At 44.7% G+C, this 22,002-nt stretch overlaps 1 protein-coding gene across 1 annotated transcript in view; it reads right to left on the minus strand.

The window, feature by feature from the left end:
* piezo2b (piezo-type mechanosensitive ion channel component 2b) overlaps positions 1–22,002 on the minus strand; it is a 51,799-nt gene that overhangs the window by 8,705 nt on the left and 21,092 nt on the right. The window contains exons 14-43 of the mRNA XM_019883768.1: positions 21,089–21,209; positions 20,825–21,018; positions 19,934–20,061; positions 19,677–19,850; positions 16,799–17,058; positions 14,918–15,078; positions 14,481–14,657; positions 14,273–14,395; positions 13,848–14,048; positions 13,307–13,511; positions 12,795–12,896; positions 12,522–12,687; positions 11,057–11,300; positions 10,490–10,607; positions 10,251–10,407; positions 10,085–10,174; positions 9,535–9,659; positions 9,350–9,418; positions 8,090–8,193; positions 7,198–7,318; positions 6,607–6,675; positions 6,361–6,527; positions 5,833–6,026; positions 5,098–5,271; positions 3,950–4,558; positions 3,338–3,596; positions 2,834–3,013; positions 1,725–2,052; positions 1,481–1,613; positions 1,339–1,369 (exon numbers count right to left, since the gene is read on the minus strand). Of these exons, the coding sequence (XP_019739327.1) occupies positions 1,339–1,369; positions 1,481–1,613; positions 1,725–2,052; positions 2,834–3,013; positions 3,338–3,596; positions 3,950–4,558; positions 5,098–5,271; positions 5,833–6,026; positions 6,361–6,527; positions 6,607–6,675; positions 7,198–7,318; positions 8,090–8,193; positions 9,350–9,418; positions 9,535–9,659; positions 10,085–10,174; positions 10,251–10,407; positions 10,490–10,607; positions 11,057–11,300; positions 12,522–12,687; positions 12,795–12,896; positions 13,307–13,511; positions 13,848–14,048; positions 14,273–14,395; positions 14,481–14,657; positions 14,918–15,078; positions 16,799–17,058; positions 19,677–19,850; positions 19,934–20,061; positions 20,825–21,018; positions 21,089–21,209 (5,184 nt within the window). The remainder of the gene's footprint in view (positions 1–1,338; positions 1,370–1,480; positions 1,614–1,724; positions 2,053–2,833; positions 3,014–3,337; positions 3,597–3,949; positions 4,559–5,097; positions 5,272–5,832; positions 6,027–6,360; positions 6,528–6,606; positions 6,676–7,197; positions 7,319–8,089; positions 8,194–9,349; positions 9,419–9,534; positions 9,660–10,084; positions 10,175–10,250; positions 10,408–10,489; positions 10,608–11,056; positions 11,301–12,521; positions 12,688–12,794; positions 12,897–13,306; positions 13,512–13,847; positions 14,049–14,272; positions 14,396–14,480; positions 14,658–14,917; positions 15,079–16,798; positions 17,059–19,676; positions 19,851–19,933; positions 20,062–20,824; positions 21,019–21,088; positions 21,210–22,002) is intronic.

Here is a 22,002-nt window from a genome sequence, read left to right on the forward strand (position 1 = left end):
TCTCGAAGGAAGCGTCCAGTGGCGGGTTGACCACGCCGGCCACGGACTTGACGAGTGACATAAAGAGCAGCGGGAACCACACGATGCAGATGAGCAGCATCACGATCATCCCACCCATGCCGTACTTCACCACCTTTTTCTTCTTCTGGCCTCGTGGCTGAGGGTACCTCTGTATGGGTGGAAAGATAGTTTTCTTTTGCTGTTTGTTCTCTCTCTTCTGTCTCTTTACCTCTTTCAAACGACTTGGTTAAAACCAAAGGGTGTTAATGCTATTATCTTATAATATAAGACATGTTGAGGGGGGGGACAAGAAAAAAAAAAAAAAAGTTGAACCAGGAAATAATTTCAAGGCAATCGCATTTCTCGCTCGGCTACACTTCTAAAACGTCGGAAATGCATTTTATTCCGGCACCTTTTCCGACTCTCGCCAGCATTTGAGGATGAAGATGTGAGCGTAGATGTCCTCCACACAAATCCAGCTGGATAGAGAGAGCGATGTGTCAGTCCACACCCAGTCCATCACGGCACGCAGCTCTGTCAGGAATGGAACCATACGGAACCTGGAAACAACATTGGTTTGTTTATTTTCATTTTTGGGGAATGATTTTCTTTGTGCAAAGTGACTTCCTTACCCTTGAAAGAGGAAGAGGTTGACATAATTGTAGCTCTTGGTGAGGAAGTTCCCTAACACGCGGGTGGGATAACCGCACCGGATCTGATAGGCTGACAACCCAAAGTAGATGCACTTCACAAAATACCACATCTGAGCCACGTTGTTCTTGTTGAAACGCCTTAAAAAAATAAACACATGACAAATGTCAAATGACATTTGACAGCGAGACGGTAAGCGTGTATATTCTTACTTCTCGGTGACTCCCGGCAGGATGAAGAACATCCAGAAGTGGATGCCGAAGACCAGGAAGACCTGAAAGATGACCTTGCCCATGACAGACTTGCGTAGGTAGAGGGCCCGGTCCACCACCATGGTCCCAAACTGAATGAGGACCATCACCAAGAAAGGTCCGGGGACTTGATCCTCTGACAGTGACGAAGTAATGTCTGCCGCCGAATGTTTCTACAAGAAAACAAACATATTGTAGGATGGGAATTTGGGATGGAAAGTTACGATTTCCAATGATACCAACAGCGCCATTCTATGAAAATGTTCGGGGTGCGCTTTACGCGACCTTATGAAGACCTCAGTGTAAAGGTGACACCTACGCCAAAAGCCCAGAAGCCAAAGACTATGATGATGAAGTCAACGGTATCGGCGAGGAACATGAGCACGTAGACGTCGGTCACGGCGCTGTACTCGGGATGGATGAGGTCATAGAAGAACTGACGCATGGGCACGTAGATCTCCATGATTCTGAAAAGCACCCACAAAGCTTTATTAAATGCATTACATACAAAATCAAGAGGAGTCGAAGAGAATGCCTGAAAATTTTCAAGACTGGTTTAAAATGACAACGCGTTGTACTTCTTGACGGTGTAGGCTCTGGCCTTGACGAGCTGCTCCTTCAACTTCTCCAGGATCATCTGCATCCTGCTCTTCTGATGCACGCTGGCTTCGCTGCCATCCTTGTGGCTGCTGCTGTGGGAGGTGACACTTCCTGCGGAGTGAGTCAGGAACAAGACTTCAAATGCAAAGCCCGATTTTGGGCTCTAGTGTGGTTGTGGTGGCGGTGGGCGGAATCCAATGAAGCACAAAAAGATGATCTCACCCCGCTTGGCTCGGGCAGATGAGTGCACAGATCTGTGTGAGATGTGTGAACCCCCACTCGAGCTTGTGCGCCGCTGGTAGGTGGGCTCCTGTGGGTGGTGCAGCTGCACGTGGCCTGAGTCGATCGAGGTCCCGAAGTTGATGGAGCGTAAGGTGTTCGTGGAGTCCCGCCGCCGCCGTGCCGCCGAGGACATATTGGTGGTGGCAACGGAGGTGGGTTCTGATTCCCTCTCGCTCTCGTCCCTACGGCTCCCCTCATCCTCCGACTCGCTCTGACGGGATGCCTCTCTCTTCTCATTTGGGTTGTCCTCGTCCCACAGGCCGTGGCACTATGATGGCACGTGGCCCCATTCGATACCAAAATCAATATGAAAAATAATAGCATTTGTGTTAGCCTATCTTGGTAACTGTGAAATAGAGGTGTACTGTAGTCATGTTAGCTGGATAAAGCTAAACGTGTATAAAATGCAAATGTTATGTTAGGGGGCTTAAACTAACAAAAGTGATATGTAACAGTTCACTGCATTAACAGTATGAAAGGAAATAGCTGTGATTGTGCTAAAGCTAACTGCGGAAGTCGAAATCCATGGTAAATGTTCACGTTGGCTGGCTCAAGCCAGGCGTATGTAAAATAGTGATGAGCTGTGATCATATTAGCTGGCTAAAGCCAACACCAACTACAAACTAGATATGGGCTGGAGTGCAGTTAGCTTGTTAATGCTCACTGTGTAGTAAAATAGAAGTAAGCTGGGGTGTGCTAGCTGGTTAAAGCTAACGCAAATGTTGAATGGTAAACACTACTTGTAATGGATGTAAAGTTGCGCTGCACGATTATACGTTTGAAGTGCGCTGTAATTATGCTCGCTGGCTAATGCTAACTGTATTTTTAAATTAGAGGTGTGTATGATGAGGATATAGTGGTGCCTTGCGATCCTAGTTGATGTCGTTCTGTGACCAAACTCACAACTCAAAACACTAGTATCTCAAATGATCTTTCCCCACTGAAATGAATGCATATGTCGGGTCACTCGTATCTCAAGGCACCACTGTCAGTCAGGTTAACTGTTTGTAAAATTGAGGTGAGCTGTGATTATGTAAACTGTCTTTTACCTTGAGTATGGACCTGTGGAAGAAGAGCGCCAGGAGTTGGACCAGGTCGTAGTGGACATAGCCATCCTTTTTTTCCACACCGATGATATTGGGCGGGTGGTACGGGTTGTCCTTCTGTAACTTGTTCTGGTTGAAGGGAAAGAAGCCAAACTGGAAGAAGTATTTGATGACGATGGTGACCTGACAAGCAGAGAGACACACACTTACGTAAGACCATGTTCATTCAATCTGTTTAGCAGTCAATGGTTAGCTGATAAAGGTTTACACCATTGCTAAATGCTCAATCCAAATAAAATATGGATTTCAAAAATAATTCTAATAGTTAAAAAAAGGATTTCAAACAAATATTTTAAAAACACATTAAGACACGACTGAGTCTCTTAAATCCAGTTAAAAGTTTGTCCAGTCAAGTTTGTCCTGATCCGATTTGCTTGGACCCAATCACGAACTGTATAAAAATTGGACGATCGTTGAAATGGCAAGCACTTTTGTTTTATTTGGTACCTCGGTGTAGACGATGGCGGTCATCCAGTAGCGCTTGCTGGGCCGTGGTACGGACAGCATGGCCCACAAGAAGATGGTGACGGGAAGCACCAGCGTGGCAAAATTCGCCGACACCATGTGGTTGATGATTATGACTAGGAAGCAAACCATCTCAGAGTGCGCCACTAACATGTTGTACAAGGCATAGCACAGCTGCAGAATCAGTGGCTGGCTCTGGTAGAACTTCTCTGACTGGTCCAGCTCCTCGTCATAGAACATCCTGGTGATAGATGGGGCAAAAGTGGGTTCCTCTGGGTACTGTGCTAGGTCCATTGCTATTGCTACAACTGTGTGCATGAGCACAGTCTGTTCAAGTCACGTTTAAAAATAGGTAGTTTAAAAGCTCGTCCGGCTCATTTTAAAATCACTTTAGAACTCGTCCAGATTACTTAAAAAATTTTAAAGTTTGGACAGGTAATTAAAAAGCCAAATTAAAGAAAAAAACAGAAAACTTTCCTCATCCAGGTAATGTTAAAGCAAATTCAAATCTTGTCCAGGTGACATTAAGTCCAGTTTAAATCTTGTCAAGATCATTTTCAAAACAGTCTAGGCTCGACTGGTTTTGTATCTTACTTGTTGAGCAGCAGCTCGCTGGCGGTCAACTCCGTGGTCATGGAAGGCAGCATGATGTCGGACCTGCTATCCGAGCGGCTATCTGAGGTCGTGAATATGCGCCGACGTCTCCTGTCCACGTCGCTGTCGTCATCACTCATTTCTAGCCGGTCAAAGCTGACCGCTTTGCTGTAGCTGGGCGGCACTTCTGCATCCGACGTCTTTGAGGCGTCCGTGTCGTTGGTGCACAAGAGATCCCCGGCATGCGGAGAGTCCTGCTGACATCCTCCTCCACCATCCTCGCTCTCACTGATGGTGTCCTCCTGAAGCTGGTTAGAGGGCTCTTCATCTTGGATTAAAGAATCCCAGATGACACTCCTCTCCTCAGGTTCTACTTCCTGTCCGTCATCGCAGAGCACACTCCCTTCCTCACGGTGTACTTCATGTCCCTCTTGATCTTCCTCCTCGTCTTCTGCTGCTTCCGGAGGATCTGCCTCGGATCCGCCGCAGGCTCCGGCCTCGGCCTCGGGCCCCTCCAGATCCTGGGACTTCAGAGGAAGACGTCGCGCTTCCTGCCGGTGATCCCTCTCATCCTCCACTTCTTCTTCTATGGTTTCCGTGGTGCCCTGTCTGTCATGAGATCTCATAAGATTTGATAGGCCGGTACTAAAATATAGCGATGAAGTTATTATTTAAGTCTGCCAAGAGGACAACAAGAGCTACTTATCCAATTCCTTAAACACATTCTGCCTTCTGTGCCCTGCTGCGTCCAACCTTGCTCTGTGATTTGGTTTTGCATTTTTTGCAGATAAAGACTTTTAAGGCAGTTTAAAACTCATCAAATTTGTTTTTCAACACTTATAAAGCTTCTTGTGATAGTGTCAAAACCAGGTTAAAGATTTTCCGCCTAACTTTGAAAAATGGTCCTGTTCATTTAAAACCAGTTTCTGAAGTTAATTTGTAAGATTTAAAGCTTTTGAATAATTAAACATTTGCAAAGTGTATTTCTAAAACCAGTTTAAAGTTTGACTGGTTCAAATGATAAGTTCTTGGCCCAACTAAATAATATCTAAGGAAATGAAACGCATGCACATGACAAGATGGATGGATACTGAAGTATATGTGTGTGTGCGCTTGTGTGTGTGCGTTGGGTCCGAGCCTGGTTGCACCTGGACACGAAGCTGCTACCGCTGTCCATGGACGAGGTGGACACATCCAGGCCGTACATCTTGCGCAGTTTGGGCCGCGCCCGCTCGCTGGTTTTGGGGATGCACTCGGGCATCCCATCGAGGTCCTCCAGCGTGGACTGACGGGAAAATAGCGTTGTGGCCTCGGTGTAGGCGCTGAGATGCAGCGATGGAGGTGGTGGGTGGAAGAAGCAAGATGAGATGGAGTGTTAGCACTGAGGGATGTGGTCTATAAATTAAAATGGCCGAATTCCTTTTTAATTTTGGCCATGGTTCTTTAGACTTTTTGCTTGTTACTTCAATGATAAACATGTCCTCCCAATTCATTGTGGATCCAGGCAATTTTCGTCTGGTGCTTGTGTTACATTAAATTCCTTTGGCAAAAAAACAAATAAATTAATACATATACATTTTAAAAATGGGGGTTGGTCATCTATTTAGGATAACTGCTTCTAATTGGGGCTGGTGAGACCTGGAAATTGCCCATGGTGTCTAGTTCAAAACAAAATGACCAACTTCTGGGCAAGAGACCTTGAGACTTTTTCATGCGTATTGTTTGGATAGACCTGTCCACACAATTTTAAATCAACTGGGGCAACGTTTTCTTAGTTGTATTTCATCTGGTGCTTGGGCCATAAAGAAAAGTAATGAGATGAGTGCGGGTGAACCAAATGAAGTGTCTGATGAAATTATCTTCTTATCTAAATTTTCATGTACCTTGATATGCTGTCCCTGGAGCCCGTGGAGGTCTGGCTCTCCATTTGGGAGCCTCTCTGCCGACGCCGGGCCCTCGTCGAGCACCCCGCCGACTCATCATCAATGAGCAGGTCCATGCTGGCCTGCCGCGACATGTTGAGCCGCATGGCCTTCTGGTAGTATACGTGAATGCTCTCCCTGGATGGCACGTTGCCCTGGTTAAAGTTGACAGTGGCATAGGAGAAGTGGGATTATCAACAGACTTGATTTGCTCAACTAAGCCGAGTGCAGCTCAGGGTGAGCGCGAGTAGCAGTACAAAATGACAGAGCAAAGTACAAGACATTCAAGCCGCGTACAGATTGCGGGGACAGAAAGCTCAAGCACAGGACGAGATCTCAAGCTCAGCATGGGTTGCTCCAGCGCAGTGCAGGATTCTAGACGATAATACAGGATGCGGCGCTGCAGTACAGGATGTCAGTACAGAGGGCTAGAGTACAGGACAGGATGCTTGAGCACAGGACAGGGTCCTGGCGAGCACGGTATTTTACCTTCTTGACCTCCCTGGTAAGCATGCAGCGCTCGATGCGCAGCACAGTGGAGATGTCGATGTACTCTCGGCACACTTCGTTCATCCAGCGGGTGAAGCTGTCTATGGTGGTCTGCAGCAGCACCCAGGTGAACTTAATGAGGTTGAACACACGCTTGAAGATGTTGTCTGCACAAGGTTCAAATCGTTGGGAGAAGATAAGAGGAGGAGCAGGAGGAAGAGGGAAAAAAAAAGAGAAGAAGCCAACCTGGACCAGAGTTATCGTCTTGTTCTTGGCTGTCGGACAGATCATCCATCTCGATGCCAACGTGAGCTTCTGCAGCACATACAGGAACTCATTAAGGAATTTCAAACCCTGTCCAGTTCATTTAAAATCAAATGGAAGTTTTAAAGTGTTCACTTTCAAACCAGTTCAGAACTCACCCAGTTCATTTTAATACTCACCAAGATCATTTTAATTCCAAAGTCCAAACTGAACATTTTAAACTCAGTTCAAAGTTCATTAGGTTAATTTGAATCCCAGTTCGAAGCTAGTCCAGTTTATTTTGAAACCGGTCTAAAGCTTGTGCAGTTAATTTTAAAAATAGTTCCAGGCGTGCCAGGAGTATAAAGCAAGCCCAGTCCACATACTGCAGAAACCCGTTTTAAATTTGTCCCTTTCATTTTTAAAGGTACTGTATTTCAATCTTTGAGTTCAGAGTTCATCCAGTTATTTTTAAATTTTAAATCAAAGTTCATGAGGTTCACACTAAAACAGGTTTTCATTTTTAATCTCACCTGGTTCACTTTTCAAAATATTTTACAGTGTCTCCAGTTCCACCCCCCCCACCCCACTTACCCTGCTTTTTGCTCTTCTTGCGTCTGCCTCCCTTAGTGTATTTCTTCCAGAATTTGCGTTTTTCCTTGGCTCTTGCCTTCAGGGCTGCTTTGGGATCTTTGATCCACGTGTGGTAGAGGAACTGCAGTTTAATGTAAGACACAAGATGATAAAAACAAAGAATGTGCTTGCATGGATAAAGCCACAAGCGATTGGTAAAGAGAGTAAACAGGCGACGTGCATTCAAAAGGTTACATTTTACAACCAATCCGTGCAACTTACCCATTAAGTCACAAAACAACAACAACAATCAAGACAAGCAAAATGTCACATCCACGATTTCATATCCACTTAATTGGCGTCGCAGCAAAACACTCAAGATGGACGCCGGAGGCCCTTTGTGGTCATGCACAAATGGAGAGAAAGCCAACAGCCGGTTGTGGTTTACCTTTCCTGCCTTCACAACATACTGAAGCACAGTTTTAGGAAGCTTTATGACTGACTTGGGCAAAGCCAGAACGGCTGACAGAAACTTCCCGATAGCTCGCTACAGGTGGGGGAAGACACGGGTGGAGGGAGAGAGAAAGATGGGAAACAAGAAATTGGGATAGGGATAAAGGTGATCAAAGGACGCAGGTTAAGGGAGGACAGGTCAGGACACAGATGGAGGTCAAAGGCAGAGAGAGCAAGCATAGGTGGAAGAGAAAACAATGGGTGAGGAGGAATCAGGATGCAAAACACCAGCGGAGAACACATAGATGGACAGAGATGACAAAAGGTGGAGGGAAGACACAGGTGGTGAGGGTTAGTAGAGCATCGTGTAACAGCAGACATGTTGGGTTGTGCTGTAAATGTGATTAATATGTGGGCTGAAAAAATACAAACAAGTCAATTAAATCTATGCAGAAAGCACCTGGAAGGGGGACCTCCTTGGCAGCTCCTCATCTTTCAAATCGTCCTCCTCCTCTTCTTCCTCGCTGTCGGTTTCAAACAGGTAATACTCGCCGCTTCTAACCACTGACGGGGACAGCACAAGGTTTACTTTGGAGATGCACAAAACACTAACATCCGAAAGGAAGGAAAAGACCCTGAATCTAACAGGACAAATACAAAGCGCTGATGTGATATGTGTTTGAGTCGGCAGCAGAGTTTAAAGCGACAAGGCTGACTTGTGTCCTTGAACAGAAGTGCAAGTGACTGGCTGAGCGGGAGGTGTGAAGGGGGCGGGGGGATGCTGAGGTACAGGGGTGGCAAAATTGGGAGTGGTGGGTCAGGCTGCAAAAGCTGACATGATTCATGGCCAAACAGGTAACCAGCCTTTGAAGAACAAAAAACTGAAAAGAAATGATTCCATCTGCACCTTTGTACCAGTCCCATCACACAATTTGTTAATTTCTTGTTTTACCCACATGCCACATCACCATTAAGTGGCACAGGAATCACTCATGATGTTTATCGGTCAGCATGTGAACTAATAAATCAAAGGGCCGGTAAGGCATCAAAAGTTGTTGTGTCTACCGCCAAAAAGAAACAAAAAGTAGATGTATGTACTAAAAAAAACTATGTACCGCGGCAATTTAAGCTGACTGTGAAACCCAGACCAGCACCAGAATTTGATGGTTTCTCATTTGGCCCTTGTAGTTTTTTTTTTGTTAAATATGTGAACAAACCAACCAAATGGTCATTAGAACAACTCAACTTAACAAACTTGAATTAGAAAAAGTAACGATTTAATAGCTGGTGACACCTGATGGTTTTCATCATGTCTGCGGGCAAAGAATGAAACCTTTTGAGGTGGACAGGACTTCATATCTTTGCGTGGAAACATTTTAACAGGTGAGCAATTCCCCACCGCGGGCACTTCAGGCATTCTAAACGAAAGCGCAACCTCCGGCCGTTAGTCCTTTTCTCGTTCGTCTTCATCTCGTGTCTATTTAAGGCGATGTTGCCGCACTACGAACACACGTAGTAGATCATATAAAGTGCCACTTTAGCGACAGTCAAGCAGCGTCCTTAAATAGAGACAGAAAAGGACTAAAAAAGACCAGAGGACAGCGGCCGTTGCCTTTGGCGCCCTCGGACGGAGTGGGAATTCTCAGCGGCGTTCTGGTCGAGGACACAAGGGCCAATGGGAGCGAAGAAATGAGTATAAGAGGGGGAGGGGTCAACCTACTGGAAGCATGGTCAACCCACGGCCTCCACCAGTGCTTTTTTTTGGTCTTGGCTTTGGTTCGCTGCGCTCCTAAAATTTAACAAATGACATCAGTGCAACACGACACAAAGTAAAAGATCAAAGGAAGAGTGGCTACGTTAGCTTCGCATCATCAACACGGGCACAGGGGTGGGCCTTCGCCATACCCTCGTCCTCCTCAACGGGAGGGGGCGGGGCAAGCATCCGTCCGTCCACAGATTCCTGCACCATGCTCAGCATCCTCTCCTTGCCACGCTTGAACTTCTGCTGCCGCACCTTAATGCGCTCCATCCTGTGCAGACGGACACACAGGAAGGTGAGTGCCGCTCGTATATGGACTTAATGTGGCAGGATACACTCCTTATATGTCATTATTTTCAACGAGGGCCCAAACAGGATATTAGAATTGGGTTAGTGCTGCGTGATGTTTGAATGTCACTTAGAGCGCAAGACAATTCAACAATTTTATTAGCTTTGTATTTTGACAGGAATATTCAGCGTCTAAGAAGACAATTCAACAATTTTATTAGCTTTGTATTTTGGGAGCCTCAACAAATGCAAATATAATACTTAACAATTAAAATAAAAGTTGATGTCAAAAACACAAAACAAAATACAAAAAAAAGGAATAAAACCAAACACACAAAATAAAACAAAAACAAAATTAAGTAAAATAATATAAAAATGAGACGAATAAATTAAATAAGAACAGCTCACTGTCGTTTCAGCTGCTCCACAGATTTACGCTCGTCCTCCAAACGTGCCCGCACTGCTTTCACGATAGTGGCCTGGAAAAGCTCCGCCCCCCTGGAACACAGCACACACAAGAGAAGTGAGTACGCCACCCAGCTTTGTGACCCCTACGAGGTGGAGCCACGCCTACCTGGAGGCGAGAATCTGTGAGGCCCTGATGTCGGCCACCACGTGCAGGAAGTAGTAGCTCATGAAGACACGCCGCTGCAGCAGCAGGAAGGCAAAGCAGATGCTGTCCCAGATGATGCCCGCCTCGTCGTTGGGCAGCTCGCACCGCTGATCCACCTCTGCTCGGACCAAATGCTTCAATGGGACAATGTGTGTGTGTTTCGGTGTACATTCAGGTGTGAGTGTGTGTGGGTGTCTTACTGAGATGCTCCTGGTTTGTGTTGATATTGTAATCCTTGATGGTGCACGCCAGGCTGAAGAGCTGGATGAGCCAGCACTTGTTGGGGATCAGAGAGTTGATGTAGCCACAAGCACGAATCTGGAAACAACGGGAATGTATAAGTGGATCAATGCATGTGACAATAGTAATTCTTCTAAACAAGGTAACACTCCATAAAAGCAAAACACATTCCAAACTGATCTGATGGCATGTGCAGTAAATGGCATTCGAGAAGTGTTGACTAGATTTAAAAACAAACATGACACAGAATATGTACAAGAAAATATTGTACATATTATTTTATGTAAGTGTGTGAATAATTGAATTTCCATATTAAAAAAGTAGAAATGCAATTTATTTTGTTAGAATTAATATGTATATGTATGAATGTGTATTTTTTAGACTGTTGTATTATATTCTTTACAATTCATTTAAGAATTTTTGTATATATTTGGGTTCTACTAAATGACAATTAATTCTGATGAGATTCAAGAGGAAATATTTTACAATTATATCTTTTTTAAATCTAAAGTGTTGCATCCACTTACAGACAAAATGTTCTTCATGGTGATGACAAAGATATTGTAGGCAATGAGGAAGTCCCAGTAGTGGAGAATCTTTTTAATGGGCTTGAGCAGGAGCTCGCCGCCGAAGAGCAGGAAGTAGAAACACGCCACCAGGTAACCCATGCAGAACACGCTGATGCGTGTGGTTCCCGTGATGAAGATGATTGTCAGCACGAACCAGAACAGATAGCTGAACATGATCACCTTCAGCATGTCCAAGTACGACCTACAGGGAACAGTTGAGTGTCAACTCGAAACAGAACTTGGATCACATACCATGAAGAATAAATAGGATTCTGGCTTTTGTATAGGAAGGTGGGCGGGAGGGGTTTGAGAGGCGAGCTGCAGCATTTTGGACCAATTAGAGAAATTTGAGGGAGGGCTGCCTGACTCCAAATTAAAGTGCATTACAGCAATCCAAGTGAGATGTGATGAAGGCATAAATTACTGTACTGCTGTGTAAGGAAAGAAAACGTTTGTCAGCTGCCTCAGGTGACCGTATTGATTTGCCCATCCAATTTACAATCGATATCCAACTTAAAACCCAAGTTTAAGGGCGTTGGGTTACCAAAGTGTCCTGAAGAGCTCAAGTGAACAGAGAGGGATTTACAAGGGCAAGTGGGACCAAAAATCATACCTTCAATTTTCATGTCATTTAAATAAAATATTAAATAAAATAAAAACTATACCGGTATATACAAATGCAAGTAAATAAAATAAACATTGATCATGTTTTTAATTGTTGCGCATGATTTCCTTGTGTCCCTCTGATACCTCTGGACATAAACTTGACAGTCAAAGGGCACACACATTTCTGTCGTATGACGCAGGGCATGTCGACATATCAGCAAAACGCAAACGTGTGCATGGCAGCCTCCATTACACGTGATGGATGCGGTGAAAACATAGGAAGCAGCGTTCATTTGACAGCCAGTTTGGGATGATCAATTGCCGCCTTGATGGGTGAAAATACCTTTTCCATACTTGAAAGCTATTTATTGAGTTAGAGCACAAAGGGGAAAAGTGCCTAAGTAGTGCAGTGACCAAGAGAGTGTTTTTGCAGATTATGGATTTCTACCCCCACCCCCACTCGGGCTCCGTAATTTGATCCTGGATGGGGGAAACGGCGATGGAATAAGTGCAGAGTGGCCGTGGCATGCTCTCGACCTCGCGGCGAGGTCTTGTTGATGGACGTAGAGTGCGTTAATAAAAGACATGTCCACTTTGTGCAGCAAAACACTGCAATATGAAACATATGCGATCAATGCCTGCGGACGACTAAGGATGCGTAACTTGCCTCGGCCTGTACTGCTTCGTGTGACCTCAACGATCCATATACATTTGACCCTAAACATTGGAATTCTAAGCCATCATGACAACTGGCTGCAGTGGAGTCATGACATGCTTCACAAGAATACTCGCCCTAAACGGTCAACAAACGGCGTACCTGCAGTGGATGAAGTCAGGGACGGGGTTGTGTACGCTAAATGAGGACGCATCCAGGTCCCTGCAGATCTCCACGTTGTCTCCGGCCATGATGCGCACGGCCGCCTTGTTCTCATCGTCAAACACTTGCCTCTGCATGGAGGCGCACAGCAGCAACATGAAGTCGTCTGGAGAAAAGAGGCCCACGCTTACCTTAACCGGCATGTAAATGTGGCTTTGAGGAGAATGAGGCTGTTGGGGGTGGGGGGTGGAGAAAAAAAATGCCGCGACATACAGATGAGGAAGGACGGGTTAGGCCTGGAGAGAAAATCAGGAACATAGAGCCACTTGACCACGTTGGAGTCTGTCGTGGAGCTTGGGAATCTCCAAGGATAGTCTGCAAATTGTAAACATGCAAACACATTACTGCAACTTGCACAATGGGTTTCACTTTTTGCTAATTATATTACTGCTGGTATTCGTTTTGGATTTTAAAAACATTTCTCTATCATGAATTGACACTTTTACAGTAAACATTTCAAGGCCACTTTATTATTGCATATATCATATTACCGGTAGTTCTAAACAACTTATAATTATAAACAACAATATTGAACATTAGTTTTGTTAGAATTTATATTTGTATTATAAAATACTTTATTTGAATAATATCATTCAACTATTTTTTAGAATTGGTGTTTCGAATTTAATTGGTATATTCCTAAAATGACATCATGAAAGCCAAAATTGAAAAGAAAAGCTCCTTGGCGGAAAAGTAAATAAATGGCGGCGACGGCATTTGCAGACCTTTACAGGCCGCAGGTGGGATCCCGATGCAGACAAAGTACTGGAAGGTGAGCATGCAGGCCAGGAAGCAGCAGTACTTGGGCCAGATCTCTGCAATGGCCTTCCTGCGGCGCCGGTACATGACGGTGATGAGGGCGAAGGCATGCAGCATGGCGTAGAAGTCCATACGCTGGCCGATCACATTCACGCCCAGCAGCAGGCAAGTCTGCGGATGGTTGGAAAGAGGGAGGTCGTCATTTATTCACGCAGCATTGAGAACAATTGTGAGTGTTTTTAAAGGTAACGGATGTTCGCTCATGGTCGCAACTGGTCGCCAGATATTCGCGTATACTTTTCTTGTCGCAAGAACATGTTCCAAATTTCCTCCTGACAAGAAAAAAACCCCAAAAAAACTGTTGGCGAACCGTTTGGTGAAGATTTGCGAATGTGAATGAATCCTGACGTGAACGCAACATTCTCTACCTGCAAAAACACTCACAATTGTTCGCAGCTCAGTGGGACCGGGGCTTTAGCGGGACGTGAATTAGAAAAGCAAATTCACCTCGAGTCCGAATTTGTAAAAGAAGTAGTTGATGAAATATTTGATGAAGCAGATGATGCCAACGTCCAGGTGTTGGCGTGTCACGTCATGGAAGATGATGCGGGCGGCGGGAGGCGACAGCTTGTTCCTCAGACGGAAATATAGCTGGTGGCGGTAGATGGTCACCTCGAACGCCAGGAGAGCCAGAATCAGGAGGTTGTGCTGGACATGTGCACACACGTACACACACAATTGGATTTTTTTTCGTGTTATATTTATGTATGCATTTATTTATTCTTGTATTTTGGGGGGATTTTATTTAAACATTTTTTTAATTTTTGTTATAAGTCTGCCTCCTTCAATTTTAATGTCCAGTTGTCCCCACATACCCTCAAATGAACAAACTGCAGTGCATCTGCTTGGACTGATTGTGGTCTTCCACTCACCCTGATGTAGCCCAGCAAGTCATCAGTCTTTTGCAGGCCCACCCACTTGGCAGGATCCACCAGACCACTATAGAGCAGAGAGCCTCGCATCTCCGCCACCTGCTCGGTGGTGTAAGCTGCTGGCTATCACGGGGAACACACACACGCGCAGGCTCATTCAATGCTGCAGGCGGCCTTGATTCTTATCAAAACGACAAGAATTTCTCACCATAGTGCAGTTTTTAGAGTAGGTGAGCGGCTTGATGGACGTGAGCTGGTACAACATTTTGCACACGATGATCACGCATGTCCAGACACTGCAGACCTTGGATGCCAAGGGACGATATTGGCTGTAGGGCAGCGCAAAGGCCCAAGACGATAGGAACACGTAGTTGAGCAACGACACCTGCATGGCGGGCACAATGTTCGCGTGGCAACTGTGAGCATGTTGGCAAGTCTAATTATTATTATTATTATTATTTTTTTTTTTTTTGCATTCAATTTATTGACAAAATAATGGACAGATGAATCAATAATTTAAATAGTTGTAGCCTTATGTTATACCTATTCCAGGAAGGTTTAACAATACAAGCACCACTGAGACACAAAATACTCCCAAATCAACATTATTGATCCAAACAGGTTGTTAGTGTACTTTAGCGTTACCTCTCGGATGGAAACCAGTACGATGTAGCAGGAGACAATCTTGATGATGTGGATCTCCAGCAGCCACCAGATGAATAGCTGCAATTTATGGAAGTACTCGAGGAACTTGAGGAAGAGCACGGTGAGCCGGTCCACCACTAGGTGCCATTTGCTCTTCAGGTCTGGAAACAATAGCGACTGTTTTATAAAATGGAGGAATGTTTGAAGCAGAATCACCTCACGCCTCCCCACCTCCCCACCCCCACAAACAATTGGGAGCTTTCTTTAAGTCTCTGACAAAGTGAGGCGATGTATGTTGAACTGAATCCAAACTTCAAATGCAATATAATGTTTCACAGTTTCACGTTCATGGAGCACCAGACTTACGACAGCCTCTGGAGCACATTCAGAGAAAATCTGCTAAAGTCAACATGGGAATGCGCAGCTGAATAGATTTGACAGGGAACGCCCATATTTGAGGGTTTCTCCACCAAGAGTGCCTATCTGGCAAGAGGGTCCGTAAATGACAGACTTAAATGTAAATTTGCCAAAAAGCACATAGCTGCGTGGCTTTTTTGATGTAAGCGCATGCCCTTTGTACACAGGCGTCATCTTGGCTCTTTTACTACCTTTGAAAGTGAAAATAAGTGCGTAACTTGGTTTTTCCTTCCTTTCTGCGTCACTATGTGTACCCACAAGCTATAAAAAAAAAAAAAGTAGAAAAATCCCAGAAGACATATTTATCCGCCCTTTGCCTTTCAAAGAGAACCCAGTGAAACTGGATCGTGGACTTTCTCACACAGCGACACTACAATGACAATCACATGTGTAATGACCGTCGAGTGTGACGTATAAAATACTTGCCCGTCAATGATAATTGCTTTCAACACAACAGGGTGGTAGAAATGTGCATCGGGTGTTAAACTTCACAGCCGTGTCCCACCATTGAGGCATTCATCACGCATACGAGCATAGTCCTGGTCCTTTTACGACATGCAAAAGTGAAAAACCGGCAGAGGTTGGTCACCCCCACTGTATGTTTGTACCTCCTACAGAGGCCAAGGAGCTAAAATAAAAAGGGCCGAGAAATCATTGCTTCAACAAAACGATCATGTTCCAAGAATAAGCTTCCTTTAAACTAAAATGTTAACTGTGTTGTGAATAGTAAAAATCAAAGTGCATCAAAATGGATTTTTTTACAACAAACACGAAGCTCTTTCAAATATACTCAGCAACTTTGCTTGCAGGAAAAAACAAAAAAAGGAATAGACTGAAGTGAGTGTTGAGCTATGCACGGTGGCAGAACTTTAAACGCCACATAAATTTGGCCCACAGGAAGAAGGAAAAAAAAAAAAGAAAAAAGAAAAGAAAAAATGCACGGTGGACACACAGCCGCCGTTTTGGTGGCGGTGATTAACGGGTGCACTTTGGTTTGCGGGAGTCTTGTAAATCGTCCAGGCGGGAAATACCTCACAACCTTGGTCGAAACTGCATCATCGTGGATTTCAAACGAATAAAACATTTCGCAGTTGTTGCCCTACAGATGTCACGCTTCCAGAAACCTAACGGGGCTGGAACGATGCCTGGTGGGACTCACCGCTCCTGTGTTGTGTTTAGAGCAACTTGGACCTGGATGGTGTTAACATAGTAGGTCCTCTGAACCAAAATGCCACAAGATGGCAGCGAGGCATTACTTTTTGTCAAAATGAAGCGCCTCAATTCACTTCACCATAGTTTATTTGGTACCAAGATACCAGAAGATGGTGTCAAAGCAACACTTATTGATTTAGCACAAGGACAAAAAAAATCAAATAGCGGCGTTTTTTTTGTGCTTTACGATACGCGTTCTTTTTCTTTCCATTTGAGGCAGGCATAAATGATGGCATTACACGGCAGTCATACCGGAGCTCTGCTCGGTGCTGGGTTCCGGGTCGGTGCCCATGCTGAAGCGCTGGCTGTCGTCCGTGCTGGACTGCCTGGCGTCTGAGAGGCTGCCGGGCTTGGTCTCGCCAGCCGAAGAGGCCGAATCGTCCGTCACCGTCACCAGTGTCTGCTCGCCCTGCGCATCCTGCTCTTCCTCCTTGCCCCGGGACAGCGAGGCGTCTGCGGAGCTGGCACTGAGCATGGTGAGGTCAGCCAGGCTGCCTTCCGGGTGAACCAGTCTGGTGGACACGTTGGTGATTATTACATACGAGGAGACATACACGATACATTATGCCGCTGCTACGTTATGCACTTATGAGGACGTTCTATGGCTGCGTGTGTTTAAAACTTCATATTCATTTTGTTTAATTAATTATGGATGAAAAGACCCATTTTAACACTTTTTTACACTTTACTATTTCCTGAATAGCTAGTGCTGCAACTTTGTCTCTCTTGCTCACTTCATTAAGGGGGCCAAGTACACACAACTAAGGAACCGTTTCTTTGGCCTAGTCGTTTTGATTAATAATTTAAAGTAAAACATGCATGTTAAAAAATGCATTAAATTATAACTGTACGTAGAGGTTCCTTAATATCTCTCTTCCCCCCCCCCCCAATGAGCACACTTTTATTTATAAGTAAAAGCCAATAATTAACGGCACCATTTTTCGAATCAAGAACCACTACTAGTTGTCGGATGTTTCAGAAATAAAAGGTGAGAATCTTTTTTTTTTTTTTAGGTTTATGAAGATCCTGGATCACTTACTCTTGCCCTTGGTCAGCAAATAAATATTTACACCGAACTGATGTGCATTAATCAGCACGATTACAATTTCAGCAGCTGAAGTATCTGCAGACATGCTATGAATTCTGATTTACTGCTCTCATCAAACTGCCATTTTCGTCCTCATGAGCCCATAAACAAGACAGCACACACACGCACTCGAGCCGATCCTCCAAGGCCTCTATTGCAGTCGTTCGCTCTTTATTGATGGAAAGTGACGCGACATTGCAACAGGCAAAGCGGTGCAACATTCTCTGTGCATTCTATACAAAAATCCGACTTGATTTTTGGGTTTACACTTGATCAAAGGGGGGTTGGCTGCATGTCAATCACACGCAACTGCGTAATTTATTATTATGAGGATGCTCACACTTACTTGTGTTGACTTATTTTTTGCTTGATGCTGCTCGGGACAATAAAGTCGCACAGAGTGAGAAGAGAAATTGACAATGACAACAGACTGAATGTAGGTACAGAATCATGTTGTGTTTAGGTGGTTCATTTGTGCGGAGGCTTCAGGCTTTTTGTTCAAGTCATTTTAGGGTCCGAGCATGCTTGTTGACAGGTTTGTTCATCCAGATATAGCTTTAAAAAAAAAAAAAAAGAGGGGCTTTTTCAAGAGGATAAATGGGTTTTTCAAGGGGTTTCAACAATCTGGGCTACAGGCACAATGGAAGCTATCAAACTGGAACAGGAAAAACATTTGTGTCTGTCCAAATCACAGGAGAGTTGTGTTATTGCAGGGCAGGTGGTAACAAGGATGAGACAGGCGTGATTAAGGGAAGGACAGGTTGGAAGAAAGGAACAGTAATTGTTCAGGATGGGGTGAGAGATAAGGTGGTCAGTGGTGAAACAAAAAGTCAGGTCATCAGAAGGGAAAAAACAGACAGAAAGCAGTGACATGTTCTAAAATGCTAAGTAGGAACAGATCAGGTACTATAAATGTGAAATCAGATATTTCCAACTTCCAATACGGTTTTAACATGTTATGATTCGATTTGGTTTGTCAAATAAAAAACGATTTTTCAATTCGAATAGTTTTTTTTGGGGTTTTTTTTTTTTTTTTTGGTATCACCACAAATTAGTATCTATGCACAATTTGCCCCTCACATCTGTAAATATTCTGTTGTGGTCATCAATTTATTTACTAAGAGGTCCGACCTCATAAACACCATGTGGGGCCATTTCCTACTTTCCACTTGACTTGAGTATAGCATCAAGTTAAGTAATAAGTAGGGAAAGGACAGGTCAGATGGTGAGCTTTGGGAACAGGTGAGATGCGTGAGTGTGGGAGGACCCAGGGCAGAGGGACAAGGAGAGACTAGAGGACTTTACAGGTGAATTGGGAGGATGCTGATGGATGCCAGAGGAAGCGAGCCTCTTACCCACCTATTCATGATCAGATACACACGCCCGCTGACTTTAGCGTGGCTGCGACAGGAGGAAGAGTGGCGGCGCAGAAAGAGATTACAGCAAGGCACACAAAGAGATGCAAAAACCCACAGAAAAAAAAAGACAAGACAACAAATACCACACCACTGACTGACACGTATTACAACAAAGCATACATTATGAATGTGAATCGAAATTAGGGCTGTTTAAGAGTACTGGAAGCGTGCTTGAACCAGTTCTTTACAATAGCAACCACACGCACGTAAAATATGTTGACATCATAGCTCTTTTGGGCCATTTTTCAGCATAATGCTACTGTTCAATGACTGAAATAAACCACAACCAATGAACACGCATCAAGCTTGCAGTGGCTGTTCTTAAGGCAATGTTATTTGGTTGTTTGAAATAAACATGTGGTATTTATCTTGTTTTATGTCTAGTTTGACAGTAAATTTTAACAGTGAGTTCCATAAAACAGCTCTAGTTTTCTTTTTTGATAAATTGTTGACTATTTGCCAAACTGCTGCTTATTACCACCGTATAGGGCTCATATCAAGTTTGCACTCACTAGTCAAAGCAAAAAAAAATAAATAAATAAAATTCATTTTTTTGTTTTTTAATTGCCTGCATAACAGGCAGAACAACTTGGAATAACCCAAAAAGTGAGGACACTCGTCTCACCTGTAGATGGTGCTCTCCTCTTTGGCCACCACCGCCTGGAGGTCTGTGAGCTGCAGGAAGCGTTCGTGAAAGTAGTGCAAGTGCAGGATGCACACCAGCAGGAAGGAGGTGGGGATGAAAATCCTGGTGAATAGCTCGGCCACAGAAAATTTCTCCAGGCCCAGGTCCTTGAAACTGCATGGAGGGAATAAATAGTCTACAGGACTTTAATTCCAATTGGCGATGATGTGTCACAGTGGAGCCGACATTAACCTAACCTGTCCGTGTTCTCCGCCGAGTCGGATCTGAACTGGAAGGTGTAAACAGCGATGAGGACCAGCATGGTGTACATCACCACAGACATCCAGAAGTATTTAAGGATTCTTCGCCACCACTCATAGTGCACCTGGAAATGGAGAAAATGGTCCGTTTAAGGGGTGTGCTACTTAATGGGAAGACATAAAAAGTGGCAATGTGTTCAGTGACACGGCACGCTCAAGGGAACCGAGCGCGAACATTTTGGTTTTAGGGTGATTTGATTTTGAAGCGGTCAATTTTTACGACACCGGAATAAAGGCCAGCACATCCAGTCCTTGCAGGTACCGAATTTGCAATTTGGAAGGAGCAAAGCAGTAAAGGCACAGTTTATACACATTTATGTGTATAAAAATGACTACTCTAATCTTCATTTATTCAAAGTTCCTGATAAAAACCACACATTTTCGAAAAAACAACTAACCTAGCAGAGTTTCAGATTTTTGGTACATATTTAGATGGCACAACTGGTTAGTATGTCTGCCTCACAGTACCGAGGTCAATGGTACGACCCCGGCTCCGGCCTTCCTGTGTGGAGTTTGCATGTTCACCCCGTGCCTGTGTGGGTTTTCTCTGGGTACCCCGGTTTCCGCCCACATTCCCAAAAACATGCATGGTAGGTTAATTTGTCACTCAAAAATGACACCTTTCTGTTCCAAATGAGATCACTTTTTTTTTTTTAACATCGCAACTTTACTCCCCAAATTGCAACTTTACTCTTGTAAAATTTGGTATGTTGTCTTTAAACTTACTGACTTAATTCTCGTCACATTACTACTTACTTTGTGTAAAATTACTATTTCTTTTTGTCTTTTCAGTTTGCTCCGGTCGGAACTGGGTGGAAGTGGGCATACCTGGTAGAGCACCATGCAGGAGAGGAACATCATCATGTAGATGATCTTGTACATGACGATGGTGCCCTCGAAGCTGACAAAGAAGAACATGCCGCCGCAGATATAAATCCAGTACTTGACCAGCAGGGCCATCACCATGTTGCCCAGCACGTGCATGACGTCCTTCTCGTCCTCGGGCTCACGCTCCTCTTCCTCTATAGAAAACACAGAGGGTCAATCACTCATTCATTCATTCTTCCGCAATGTCAGCACCTTTCGAAGCACCTTTCATCTTTTGGTCCTCCACCTGTACGCCCAAGAGACCCGCCTCATCCTCCTTTTGCTTCTCTGCCCTCTCAGTGAGCGTCTGTCTCAGCAGCAGCCAGAAGCTCAGCAGACACAACACCTGCAAGACACAATTAAAAAAAATCATTAGCTACCATATGCATGCACCAGACAACCACTTAAAGTAACAAAATAAGTTGCACAAGTAAAGCACATAACTACTTCGTAAGTAAAGAACCCAAGTTTGGAAGTGCCCTTCATCTTGTGCGCTCAAAGCAACCCGAATAGTTGTAGTCACCCCGGCGTACAAACGCGCGAGACTAGTGACGTGTTGCGATATTTCACATTCGGTCTGAACGTAGCAGCAGTCAGCAAATATGTTAGTCAGGTTGCAATCTGCTTGCACTGGGGCCAAGTAACGCAGTGAGCCACCAGATGGAGGGAAAAAATGTTGAATAATAAAGATCACCACCACCCCGTGACCAACAACAAACAAGCATCTTTCGCAGACATCTATCTCACATGATACATACATGGCAATGGCGAGTGATGAAAATAGCGGAAGGGGCGTGGCCTGTACGGGGGCGTGGCCTGTACGGGGGCGTGGCCTGTACGGGGGCGTGGCCTGTACGGGGGCGTGGCCTGTACGGGGGCGTGGCCTGTACGGGGGCGTGGCCTGTACGGGGGCGTGGCCTGTACGGGGGCGTGGCCTGTACGGGGGCGTGGCCTGTACGGGGGCGTGGCCTGTACGGGGGCGTGGTTACTTACAAAAGTGGCACTAAACATGCTGAAGATGAAGTGTATTAAATTTACACAGTTTGAAAATTGAACAGAAAAAAATCCCAAGATCGCCACTATTCTTTCAAGTGAAAATTTGTGCAATTTTGCCTATGCATTCCTGGTGAGCACCAATA

Source organism: Hippocampus comes, unplaced genomic scaffold, assembly GCF_001891065.2.
Source record: "Hippocampus comes isolate QL1 unplaced genomic scaffold, H_comes_QL1_v1.1 scaffold159, whole genome shotgun sequence".
Classification (NCBI taxonomy): Eukaryota; Metazoa; Chordata; class Actinopteri; order Syngnathiformes; family Syngnathidae; genus Hippocampus; species Hippocampus comes.